General features: G+C 51.8%; 1 protein-coding gene across 4 annotated transcripts in view; it reads left to right on the forward strand.

Moving 5' to 3' along the window:
- Positions 1-3,923: 3,923 nt before the first annotated feature.
- SLC43A2 (solute carrier family 43 member 2) overlaps positions 3,924-13,048 on the forward strand; it is a 40,854-nt gene continuing 31,729 nt past the window's right edge. Inside the window, exons 1-2 of one of the 4 annotated variants that reach the window (XM_045526151.1) lie at positions 3,924-4,009; positions 4,893-5,095. In XM_045526151.1, the coding sequence (XP_045382107.1) occupies positions 4,936-5,095 (160 nt within the window). In that variant the 5' untranslated portion in view covers positions 3,924-4,009; positions 4,893-4,935. Of the gene's footprint in view, positions 4,010-4,416; positions 4,498-4,892; positions 5,096-9,456; positions 9,478-13,048 lie in introns of those variants that run through there. The other 3 variants (XM_045526152.1, XM_045526154.1, XM_045526153.1) reach the window with 3 other exon arrangements.

Genomic DNA, 13,048 nt, shown 5'->3' on the forward strand with positions numbered 1-13,048 from the left:
GTAAAACCTAGATTTCCCTTCTCTCCAGAGGCAGTCTGGGAGGCAAGGAGAGGCAGGACTGACTTTTCATTGAATGCCTTTTGTTCGTTTGAATTCTTTGTTCACATATTGTATTACCTAGTCAGAAAAAGAAAAGGCTTCCCTTCTATCCCAGTGCTCAGAGAATCTCATTAACAGTTGAGGTGCTTCCTCTCAGATATTTTTCTGTAAACCTGTAAACAAATCTTTTAAACAAAAACAAAAAGCATATTAAGCACACTGTTCCACACCTTGCTTTTTATTTTTTATTTTTTCACACCTTGCTTTTTTAACTTAACAATATATCCTGGATATTGTCTGATGTTAGTAAATACAAAGCTACCTCTTTTTCTAAAAAATGACTACATGGGAATCCATCCTGTAGAAATAACACAGGTTATTTAAATCATTCCCCCTGCCAATGGACAGTTGGGTTGTTTCCAATTGTTCTGATACAATAAACAATGATGCAGCATACCATTTTTGTGTATATTTCATTTTGCATTTGTGCAATTTTTCTATCGAATAGATTCCTAGAAGTGAAATTCTTGAGTTACAGGGCAGGAACATGAGACATTTCTGTACTTACTAGAAATTGCCCTCCAAAAAAGTTGCATGGGTGGGTGTGTGTTCTCACAAATTATGGTGGTATCTATTTCCCACACCCAATTTAGTAGGTTAAAAATGGTATCTCATTATTTTAGCACAACAAAAATAAAGTAAAATATGTTAAACCTTTAAGTTAAATCCTATACAAATAAAATTTTTTTGTTTTTGTTTTTGAATCATCAAAAGTATCTCATAATTTGAATTTCTATGATTATTCTAAGGTAATAGCTATTTGTATTTTTCCTATAGATTATCTGATTATATTCTTTTACCTATTTTCAATTGAGGTATTCATCTTTTTCTGATTGATTTATAAGTGCCTTTTATATATCAAGAATATTAATTCTTTGCCCTATTTGTGGCTGGTCTTTTAATGCTGTTTATAATTTCTTTCTTTTTTTCTCTAAAGAAGTTTAAAATTTTAATTTAGACAGTCTTTTTATGACTTCTGGGTTTCATGTTGTGCTTAGTAAAAAGATCTTCTCTACCCTAAAATCAGTGAAATAATCTACATTTTCTTCTAGTACTTTAGTAGTTTTATTTCTTTATGATCTTCCAACAGTACTGGGATTGGGTCTTTTTTTTTCTTGACAAAAAGACTGAAAAAAAAATTAAAACAGTTTCATTCAAATAGACCTGGGTTCAAATCCAAGCTCTGACATCTTGTTTTTTGATCTTGGAAAAGTTACCTAAAGCCTCAGTTATTTCATCTGAAAAACAACAAGAATGCCCTTCTCCCAGGGTTGCTGTGGGGATTAAATGACACAAAGGACATAAAGCACCTGGTAAATGTTTAGCTGTCAATAAAAGGTAATTATTATTGGCATTGCCATCATTCTCTCAGCTTTGAATCCTTTGCCCTAGAACCTGGTACATTTCACCCCTTTTCATTCATTCGTGTTTTCATTTGTTCATGTTTTCATTTCACAAACTCATATTGTGTGCCTGCTTTGTGCTTATTTCTGGATTTTAAGGGCTGGTTATACACATACAAAGTTAATAAGACACCAGTCCTACCCCCAAAGATTTCATAGTCAATGGGAGGGAGAGACAAACAGATGAATAGATAATTATAAAACAATGCAATCTGCTGGGTGCAGTGGCTCATGCCTGTAATCCCAACACTTCGGGAGGCCAAGGCAAGAAGTCAGGAGTTGGAGTTTGCAGTGAGCTATTAATGATGCCACTGTACTCTAGCGTGGGCAACAGAGCGAGACCATGTCTCAAAAAAACAAAACAAAAGAATGCAATCAGTGGACAAAGATAGTGATAGGCATTATGGGGAGTGCTTAGGGGAGGTTTCCCAGAGGAGGTGCTGTCCAAGAAGGGACTATGTTGAAAGCCACCAGGTGCAGGAACCACAAGCAATTCCATGTGATTGGAGCATCTAGGATCAGGCAGGTCAAAAAGGCTTCAGAGGAAGAAAGAGGGAGGAGCTTGTGTGGAATAAATCTGGGAACTTAAACTTTATGCTGCAGGACAAATGATAGAGTTTCTGAAGGAGTTTAAAAGCAGAGGTCAGATTTACCAAGGTCAGATTGGGATGGGGGATGGATTTGGGGAGCTGAGACTGGAGGCTATATGAATAGTATTTAAATCCTAAGGACACAGATGGACAGATTAGATAAATATTTAGAAGATATGGCTGTGTTGGTGTGGTGAGGGTGGGGTGGAGGAGAAGGAGAATCACAGAAGGTGCCTAGGAAACATCTGTTGAAAGGATGGTTCTCTGTATCTAACTTCAGTAAATAATCGTGCTATTATGTGAGAGAAAATGGGGGGAAACAGTTTTGAGGGAGAAAGCGAATTATTTTAGAGATATTTGAGATGTGTTTGAGGCCTGGAGATGGCGCTCAGGCAGGTGGCTCAAGGAGGAGGCAGGGAAGGACTGGAGATTTTGTCAGGCAGTGGAAACCTTGTGAGTGCGTGAAAGTGTGCAGGGTGGGGAATTGGATAGGTAGGATAGGTAACCAGCTGACACTCCCCAGCTTACTCCCAGGTACTGTCTGGGAGAAACTGCCCTCGCCAGGTGGCCAGCGGCGGGTTCACAGCGGTAGGGGGCGCACTCGGACTGGGGGAGGTGGAATCGGAGGCTGCTGGGACTCCCACAGCCCTGGGGTGTTAAGCCAGCTCCCTCTCGGAGCGCACCAGCGAGACCAAGCCTAATCTAGGGGAGACCAAGGGTCTTCCGAGGTCGGGCTAGTGCCTAGGTTGGAGGAGACGCAGCCGGGCAGCTGAACCTTCAGAGCCCAGGCTTCATCCCCCTGCCCCGGCTGTTCCTTGGGGCAGGTCCAGCTTGGCTGATAGAGTGGGAGCCCAGAGCCCTCCGGGACCCTCGCGCCCTCCCAGAGGCCAGACTTGTGCTAGCAGCTTGACGTTGCCCACGGCGACACTCTGCAGAAAGGGCCCTTACCTGAAAGAAACGTCGGGGAACCGGGTAGAAGGGGTCGGGACGGCTCAGGACAACGGGAAGGTGGGGTGGCCAACCCGGGCAAGGAGCATCAAGATGACCAGCCTGGGTGGGGGGTCCCCAAGGGGACCGAGAGCAGGAACGGGGATGAAGAGATCAGAGTCTGGATGGGAGACCAGAGGAGATACCGTCCTAGGATGCAACAGACAAGCCCCAAACTCCCGCCTGCAGATCTCTAAAGGACACCTTCCAGGGACCGGGCAGATGGCATCTAGGAGAGGGGAAGGGGCCGGCGAGTCAGGAGAGCAGGCAAGCGGTACACCACGTCTGGACAGGGACTCAGGGTCCAAGATGGGCAGACTGTGCCCGGAAGGGGGGCCACCGAGGGCGCGAGCGCGCGGAAGAACCAGAACACAAAGCCCGCGGTTGCGTGGGGAGGAGGCAATGGGGGCCTCGAGAGTAGAACGACCCGACCCACGCGAAGCCAGAGCATTCGGGCGTGGTGCCCAGGGCGGAGGGGAAGTTAGGGACCACGCAGAGGGCCGCAGGAGAGCCGAGGACGGGGACTTGGTGGGACCGGCGTGCATCCGTGGAGGACCTGGGGGCGCCGGGACGCCAAGCCGGCGACCCAGCCCCGGGTCAGGGCTCCGGGGTGGGGCTCCGGAGGGGCAATGGGGCAATGCCCACGGGGGTTCCCAGCCTTCCAGCTTAAGGCAGCAGAGGCGCGGCACAGACCGCAGCTGCCCCCGGGCCCCCCCATCCCTCTTGTTTGTCTCCAAGTCCGGCCGGAACCGGCTTCTGCTCGCGGCGGGGCGGGCGGGTGGCTGTTGATTGGTCAGCGCCTGTTTCCAGCCCCAACCCAGCCAATCAGCGGGCGGCAGTGTTTTCATCTTGGGGTCGGAATAAAAGGGCTGGAATAAAAGGGGGCAGAAAAGACGCCGGGCGGGCCCGATACACACCAGTAGGAGCCGGGTGAGCTGGACCCCGGGGATCCGGGCCGGGCCGAGGGTGCTGGGGGCAGACGCTGCACGAGAAGGGGCGTAGGGAAAAGATGCGTGCATAAAAGAGGAAAGAGACTAGGCGGATGAGGAGCCGCCAGCGATGAGATGACGAATAGAGGCGGGAGCTGGGGGATGGAGGGACGGGGTCCGCTTCCATGGAAACGGGCTAATTGCCGAGGTAACGGCCTGGGATGGGGGTCGCATGGCCAGCTCGCGCCGCCGGTTTGAACCGGCTTCGCCTCTCCCATGCCGGGTTCGCGTGGCCGCAGCGCCTAGCGACCTAAACTGTGGCCAATTGCGCCGCAGTTCCTGTGCCGTCACGCCAATGAGCGGGCCGTGGGCGGGCCGTGCCGGAGCTCGGTGCGCCGATCTCGTGGTTGAAGGAACCAGCTCTGGGGAAGGGTCTGGAGTGCGGGCGGGAGGGCGCCTGTCAGGGTCTCCGGGAGTGGCAACCCTCAGGTATGCCCCTGCGCAGGTAGCCGGACCGCAAGCTGCTTCCCCGTAAGGCCTCCAAGCTGTGTCAGTCCTGCTGGCGGCCAGGACAAGTTCCACATCCCTGAGCATGCGTTACTGCCTTGCTGCTTCCATGCCTCAGTTTACCTCGAGATTGAGCTGAGGGAGAAGTCTCCCTGTCTGGCCTGGGCAGCTTAATCGTCACCGGGGGCAGCGGTGCGAGCCAGCCGCGGGTTCGAGGGTGGCCCAGGTCCCGGGCAGGGCTGGGGTTTGCTTCCTTCGCTGCGCGCACCTACAGCCGGGGCCTCTGAGGGGTGACAAGTTCCGCGCCCTGCGGCAGCAGCCAGGGCGGCCTTGCGAGCTGGGCAGGGCCAGACGCTGACGCTGAGGTCTGTGCGCAGGTGGCTGCAGAGCCGAAGCCAGGCCGCCGCGCCGCGCTGCACCATGGCGCCCACCCTGGCCACTGCCCATCGGCGCCGCTGGTGGATGGCCTGCACGGCCGTGGTGGAAAACCTCCTCTTCTCGGCAGTCCTCCTGGGCTGGGGCTCGCTGCTCATCATGCTCAAGTCGGAGGGCTTTTACTCCTACCTGTGTACTGAGCCAGGTGAGACAGGCGCCTCGGGTTGGGGGTGGTTCCCGGAGTCAGGACTTTGGGAGGGGGCGGGATGGGGGCGAAGACCTAGCAATAAATGCCACCTCACTGCACAGAGCCTCCCAGGTACCAAAAGGCCCATTTGATCCTTAGCATTGTCATCTTTTGTGAATGAAGAGATTGAGGCTCAGACTGATCTTCCGTCTTGCGCAAGACCACAACACAGCTGGGGACTGTGATAAACCCAGAACCCCACCCGAAGTCCAGGGTGTTCTTTCCACCACTTAGGAACATTGCCTGACTCCTCTCCTCCCAGTGCCTGGAACATAGCTTCATGGCCTGCCTTGTAGTAAACATGTTGCTCTCTGACTGTAAGAAAGAGGAACTCCTGATTGAGAGGCTGGGGTGCAGCAAGACAGAGGAAGTGACTTTGCCTCCACCCTAAGGAGGATTCATCTAGAATCTAGGTATTTTTTAGTCAGGCCATTACGGAGTCTCCTAAGGGCTTGCTGAATACAGTTTCTTGTCTATTTTTGCTGCTTTATAATTCTCCAAATGCCACTTCCTCCCATGGGCTGTGAGAACATCTCAGTGGCCTTCAACCCCATGGAAAGGAAGGAGTAGGGGGGAAGAGGGTGTTTATGGAAAGGTTTGTTCCCTTCTCTTTGCCACACCATCGATGTTGCTGAAGGCAGGCCGAGGATGCTTGTCTACGTTAATCTGCCCGCCCCTTCCCACCTTCCCTCCCGTTTTGAGGGCCCTAGTTGCTGCAGGTCAGTAGGTTTAGCCCAACAGTAGGGCCAAAGTGACTGCCAGCCTCTTGCCTTCTTCTTAGGCAACCTCGATAGGAAATGTTTCCCTCTGCCCTCTCTCTCCCTGCCCCAGCAGTAATTTCATAATAATTGAACTCACATAATCTCTCTCCCTGGTGCTTGGTCCCTTTAGGTGGAGATAGCCCAGGTTTGACTCCCTGAATCACCACCAACGTGGCTTTTCTTTCTAGAGTTGTTACTCTGTAGGAAAGAGAAAGCTTTGGACCAGCTCGTGCTGTCTGTGACCCTGTGTAGAAGCCTCCCTGTTTGCCTTCTCTGATGTGCTTAGGAGATTCCTGAGTGTCCCAGTCTCCAGGGAGGCTTCACTGGAAAGGTTAAGGGCAAGAGAAAGGGAGGGAATTCAGAAGCCGCCTGGGAGAGGGCAGAAAGTATATCATTTATAACCAACCTTTAGCCTTTAGCCACTCGAAAATATTTCTTAATAGCCTAAGGATTCTTGGCAGGCTTTTCCCCACATCAGCAAGAAATCCTGGGAGATGGGAAGAGTCAGACCTTGTTCCCTGAACAAGCTTTCTGCAAGAGATGCTAGGAGATTAATGACTCTTCTGGAAGGAACAGGTTGGGGTGTTTGGTTTTTTCTCTCCTGTTGTCTCTCCTCCCTTTTAGATCATGCTCCTTCCTTCTTGTCTCCCTGACGGGTGCCTTCAGGCTGCACAGAGGGTTTGAAAAACAGACAAAAATCACCATCCCCAGACAACGCTGTTAGTATTTCACCCAGACCAGACAATTGTTGTGTGGTCAGATTTTTTTTTTTTTTTTGGACCCACTGTGGTGTCAGGAAGTTCATATTCTAGGGATTTTCCCCCCCACAGATTGTCCACTGATTTAATTTATTTTATGGTATTCAGCAGCATTGGGGCTGGTCACTTTATTCCTGCCTCAACCTTGGCTTCTTCCTTTGTTTAAGTGGGAGGAGTCCCAGAGATTGTGCCAACGTGGTGCTGAGTTGGTGTTTAAGCCCTTGGGAGACTTGACAGGTCACCAAAGTGAAGGTGAAGGGTCAGGATTGTGAGTTGAACATCAACTTCTTATCCTATGCTTTTGCTCCTGCCTCTGATTTTGGCTTTTCCAATCGTCTGGGAAACCCGCTGACCCAGCGTCCTCGTAGAAGGCCTGCTGATTCTACACACTTTATCTCTCTGGCCTCCTTGCTCCTTGCTTCTTGGAGGATGCATAACCTGTTGACTTTCGGGGTCAGAAATCTCTACTCCCCATGTCTGGGAGTGCCTGGCAAAGTCAGGGTCAAGGTTTCTGCTTAGGCCTGCTAACATTTTCCAACTTGGTGGATGGCTGAATTGCGGAGAAGCAGTTATGCCATTTATTGAATTTATTGGATCAGACTTGTGAAAAGTGAGCAGTCTGCAGCTGATTGAGACGCAAATTTGTCAGCTTTCTGTTGCTTTTAGGACTGATGCTGTAGTTTGTTCTCTAAAGAAAATTTGCCTGAAACTGTTGAAAGGTTCTCAGAACTCTTTCTCAAGATTCCAGTCAGAATTTGGCCAAAGACATGGTGTTGGGTTCCAGCCTGGTGAGGTGGGAGAAGGAAAGGAACAGCCAGTTGCTCTGTTGCCCCTCGCTTTGCCTTGCCTTGCCCACTGGACGGGCGGGAGAGATGAAAGGCTGGGGCTAGGGAGCCGGGGGCGGGCACTTTTGGACTTTGCACGACGTCCACCAGATGTTGAGTGCCGTATGCCTCTCCGGTCCCCCTGGCCTCCGGGATGGTCACTGTAACCACCCACATCTGACCTCTTTCTTCATTTTCTCTGCTGTCCAGTGGCTCGCTTTGACAGGGTCAGCTCAGGGGGATGGGGCTACCCGTGGATGCTTAACCTCCTCTTCGACATAAGCTACGCATTCAGTAAACATTGATTGCGGTGCAGAGCAAACCAAGTCATCGCACACAGACCTATATAATTTCAAGTGGCAGTGGGGACTCCACAGAGAGCGGGGTGCCAGGAACAAACAACAGTGGGGATGCGGTTCTGATGGGGTGGACAGGCCTCTCTGGGGTTTAGGCCAAAGCCTGGAGGGTGAGCAGGGGTGAATCAGGAGAGGAGGGGCACTTCAAGGAGAAGAGAGTAGGGGCTGGCTCAGCAGCAGGAGATGACTGGAGAGGTGGGGAGGGGCTAGGGCCTGCAGGGCCAGGAGGGCACTTGGGGAGACTGGATTTTATTCTCAAGGCAGTAAGAAGCCATGGAGGTGGAGAAGGGTGATGCTCTGATGCACCTATTAGAGACTCTTATGAATTATTGAGGGCTCGTCACAAGCTGGGTGTTGGGTGGGGTGGCAGCTATGAAGGTAGAAGTCGTCACCGACCTCGCCTGAGGAGGCCACAGTCTAGCCACGAACATGAAGGCAGACCCAGGTTCTGTGCTCTTTACCGCTGTGGTCATTCTGCCTGTGGTGGCAGGAGTGTACCTCTCACCTGGCACAAAGCAGGGAGCTTGCCCCCGGGGTCCCTGAGCGGGCAGAGGAGCTGCCATCCCCTGGGCAAGCAGGGCCAGGCCTGGTCCCCATGAGGCTGGCTGGGCTGCAGATGTGGACAGGAGAGTTCCCTGCTCCTGCAAGGACCTCCCTTCTTATGGTCTGTCCCATACTCACAGCCCACAGGCCAGTGGTTGACAGCTTTTTAACATCCAACCTTTCCATATTATTGCTATGAATATGACTGTTTTGAATTTTTCCCCTCTGTTTTTTTGGAATTTTTTTTTTTTTTTTTAGAGAGAGTCTCACTCTGTTGCCCGGGCTAGAGTGCCGTGGCATCAGCCTAGCTCACAGCAACCTCAAACTCCTGGGCTCAAGCGATCCTCCTGCCTCAGCCTCCTGGGTAGCTGGGACTACAGGCATGCGCCACCATGCCCGGCTAATTTTTTCTATATATATTTTTAGCTGTCCCTATAATTTCTTTCTGTTTTTAGTAGAGGCAGGGTCTCGCTCCTGCTCAGGCTGGTCTCGAACTCCTGAGCTCAAACTATCCTCCCGCCTTGGCCTCCCAGAGTGCTAAGATTACAGGCGTGAGCCACCTCGCCCAGTCCAGTCTATTTGGAATTTTAAAAAAATTTGTAGCAAAGAGTAAGAGGGTCTAAAGCCTGGTGGGACAACCTTAGGATATGTCTCAGAGAAGAGCTGGCGCCCTTGGCTGTCCTCACCAATCCAGCCTTCCTCCTTCTCATTTCGTGACCTAATTTCCCTCACACACATCCGCTGCTCCCCTCCCTCCCCCCCGTGGCTTCTTGGTGTCTCAGGAAGGTCCTGTCCAGCTTGGGTTGGCTTTCAGGGGCCTCGTGGGAGGGTCTTGGGGCAGTTGTACTCCCATGCTGATATGAAGGGCCATCTGGTGTTGCCCCCAACACTGTATGACAGCATTTTCCCTCTGAGATGTGACATGCCTGTAACCAGGAATGCCAGCGTCAGCACAGCCTGAAGGTTAAGAACAGGAGCTCCAGGGTCTGACAATCAGGATTCAAGTCCAGCTTCCCCATGGATCACCTGTGAGACCTTTGGCAAGTGCCTTACCTGCTCTGACACTCCCTGTATGCTTGTGGGGAATATGGGGTAGAGGTAAGAGGGTGCTAAAGCCACAGGAAACGGAAAGCATTGAGCACAGTGGCCAGCACACACAGGCACTCTGCAAACGGCGGCTGCTGCTGCTGCTTCGACCACAGCTAGGGGGCTAGGCCCTGGTCAGCCCAGGACGGCCTCTGACTGTGTCCTGTCTCTTGTTTGCTCTGTGTCTGAGCTGACCTCTCACCCACATCTCCCCTGCTGGACTGAGATGCTGCTTCCTGTTGCCGGATAGACTAAGGATTTGAGAGAGACAGGAGATCCTGGGGCAGGGCCCATCAGCAGGGCTGTCCATGGGCACCCTGAAGTGGGGGGACTCAAAGAGCAGGCTGTCAGAGATGGGGCTGCTCAGGAATTTACAGGGGACCTCAAGCTACTCGCCACCCGGCCCCCACAGGCATCACCCAGCCAGCTGTGCTGGAGGCTCCCCACTCCCTTCATTTCCCTGGGGTGGGGGAGGCCCCTCTTTCACCTGGGGAGGCTCGGGGGAGCCTGAGTGGGGTCACAGCACCCTCTTTTCTCTCCCCTGCTTTCTCTGTAAAGATTTTTTTGTTTGCGAGTCTTCTGTAAGTGGGGCCGAACAGTGCAGGGCATTGTTCTCTTCCCTGGCCCTGGGTCTCCTCCGAAGCAGCCTTATTCCTGTTCCTGGCACACTCTGGCCACACCAGCTCCTTGCCTGTCTTCCTGGTTCACCTTCCCTGGCTGGGCTGGGCCACTCCGGCCGCCCACTGAGGAGGCATCTGCTTAATAGCAAGTGCGGGTGGGAGCAGAGCTGGCTGGGCCGGGTGAGGGCTGAGCTCTGGGCCGAGAGCAGAGTGGCACTTCCTGGGTGGTTATCTGTTTTTGTCTCTTTCCTGGCCCACGGTGGCCCAGGTGGGAGCAGAGGGAGAGGAACAGCCTAGGTGTGACTGTGTTTGGGCATCTGCTGCGTCTGCGATTAGCGTGGGCTGTTTACTGCCAACAGAGCTTCTGGGCTCATCAAAGGTTTCCTTCCCTGCAGGAGTGAGGGAGACTCTCAAATTACTCCGTAAGCAGACAAGAGAAGCCACTCAATCCCCCCAACCCTCAGGCTCATCTGTTGCTGTACATCACTGCCTGGAGGAAGGAGGGCAGAGGGCCAGGTGGCCCCATTGGCAGGGATTTGTTTAAGGAAAGAAGGACTTAGCATGCCAAGTGTAGAAGAATGCAGAGGCCTCTGGCCCACGGGCCAAGTGGCATGGGTACAACAGAGCATGGAAGGTGACTTAGGACAACCTACGGCTAATTAGGTTGTCATTAGCTTAAATCTACGTTGTGGTTCACCCCCACAAATGGGCTTTCAGAGAGGGTAACAGGAGATCTGAGTGCGCAACAAGACTCAGGTCATGTAACTCCCAGCTGTCCATCAAAGTGGTTCCATAATGACATCTGAACCACGGGGAGGTTCCTATCCGGACACTGTAAAACAAGACCCAGACCATAACCAAGGTCTCTTATGCTATGACAAGGGGTCCGGTCATCATCTGTGGCGTATGTATCTTGCTCTGTAAACCTATATCTTGCTCTTGCTCTTTGATTCTATCTTGCTCTCCATCAATAAATTTCATCTCGTGCTTGCCTTAAAAGAAAGAAAAAGGAAAGAAGGCTGGTGGCCCAGAGTGCAAGGTTCCTGCTCCTGTATATAGTGGCTCCAGGTGAAAGGTGGGAAGGACAGATACCCTTGTCTCTACCCTGACATCTCTCCTCGAGAACCCCCACTGTCTAGTTACAGGGGTGACCAGATCTCTAAACAATTTAAGATGTTTCCACCCCTACTCCCACTTCTAAAAAATTAGGGAGACTGCCTTGGGTACGAAGCCTTGGGATTTTATCTTCTGTCTCTCAATGAGAAGAGTCATGGATTTGGAGATGCAGCTGTGGTTCCTCTGTGCGGTGACTTGGGGGTGGGGTGGTGCTGGTGTCTCTATGCAAAGGCAGTGTTGCCGCACTCACTGCATTCCTCACCCCCTACAGCTCCCTGCTTGCAGCAGTGGCTGCGGCACCCCAAGTCCTGAGTTATTCCGCATCCCCTCGTGTAGTAACTGGCTCCAGACTCCACATGGCCATGGTCAGGTCTCATGAGCCAGCCATGCTGGGCCCTGGAGTGCCCTCCCCACCTTCCACTCTATTGCATCTGGGCAGGTTTGCTCATATCTGCATGTTGACCTGGAAATAGCCATTGCTGTGTGGAGACCCTGTTCTCCCCACTTCAGATCCAGTTCCTGTTGCTACTGGCAGAGCTGACATCTGAAACCAGCACCAACCTGGGAAGCCACCCTGCCTTTCCAAAAGCCGCCCCACAGTGGATAAGCGGCTCAGGCCTATGGGCTGGGGCAGTGTGTGTGACAATTCTGAGCTGGATGCTAAGGGCACAGGCCATGTGTTTTGGCTGCCAGCATGGCGGGGCCTCTTTTGGAAAACAGAGAAAGTGGTGGGGGCGGGAATCTGGCCGGTTAGGTTTGTTTCTGTGGCTTTAGGTGGTTAACCTTGTAGTTATAATCTCCTTAAATCCCCTTTGTATTCCATTTGGTTCTGTATGTCCTACTGTCATTCCTCTCTCTTGATCCTTTTGGCCATTGTCATCTGTTTCCATTTTGTTATTCATTCAGTAGAGAGCTACTATGGGCCACAACCTGAGTGAGAAGCTGGGGACACAGAAGCGACTAGAGCACAGTCCCTGCCCTTGAGGCCTCACAGCCCAGTGGGAGACTAGACGTGTCTTCACACTGGCACATACATGGAGGATTGGGCTCCCAGTTCTTGTGTCCAGCTCTGCTGCCAGCTAGTTGTACCATCACCTCTGTCCTGAGCCTCCAACAACTGTAATAATAATAATAATAATAATAATAACTTTTAGCTATTATTTATTGAGCTGTTTTTAATGCCTGTGTGACCTCTAGAATGTTATCTGGATTTTTTCATTTATCTTCCCCCAAATTCTAGGAGGTAGATATTATTACTATCACAATGTTCCCATTTTATAGATACAGAAACTGAGATAGAGAGAGGTTATACAAGTTGGAAGTGGAGGAACCAAAATTGGAACCCAGAGGCCAGGTTCCAGCACCACACTCTCAGCCAGTGTGCCCCCAGCATGGCTGGTTGGTGAGAGGTCAGCATATGGCATGATTCACCCCACGGGCATCATTTTCAGCGACCTTGGGGCAGCCCTGAGAGGCCTGAGCAAGCCTTTGCAGACCTCAGCTTTACAGCCCTGGCGCCAGAGGGCTGCACTTGGGAGGCAGGCAGTTATCTGGAGGAAAGTATTTCTTGACTCTCCCAGTGTGACCTCACATCTAATCAAAGTCTGCTCCTGTCTCTGCAGGATTAGTCAGCATCTCTTAACTAGCAGTCCCGGTGAGAAGAGTTCCTCAGCTGCCTGCCAGCGCTTCCTCCCCGCTCCTGCCCTAGCTACCACAGCACTTTTCCCTCTCTTTTTGTGTTGCTTCAGTGCTGGGTGGACTTGGGAGGGAGCCCTTAAGGGCTGGGATTACAGCGCAGGTGTAGGCTGGGAGGCTTGGCATCCTGTGGGGTCTGAGTGTGGTCACAG

The sequence above is a fragment of the Lemur catta genome, chromosome 15, assembly GCF_020740605.2.
Source record: "Lemur catta isolate mLemCat1 chromosome 15, mLemCat1.pri, whole genome shotgun sequence".
Taxonomy (NCBI): Eukaryota; Metazoa; Chordata; class Mammalia; order Primates; family Lemuridae; genus Lemur; species Lemur catta.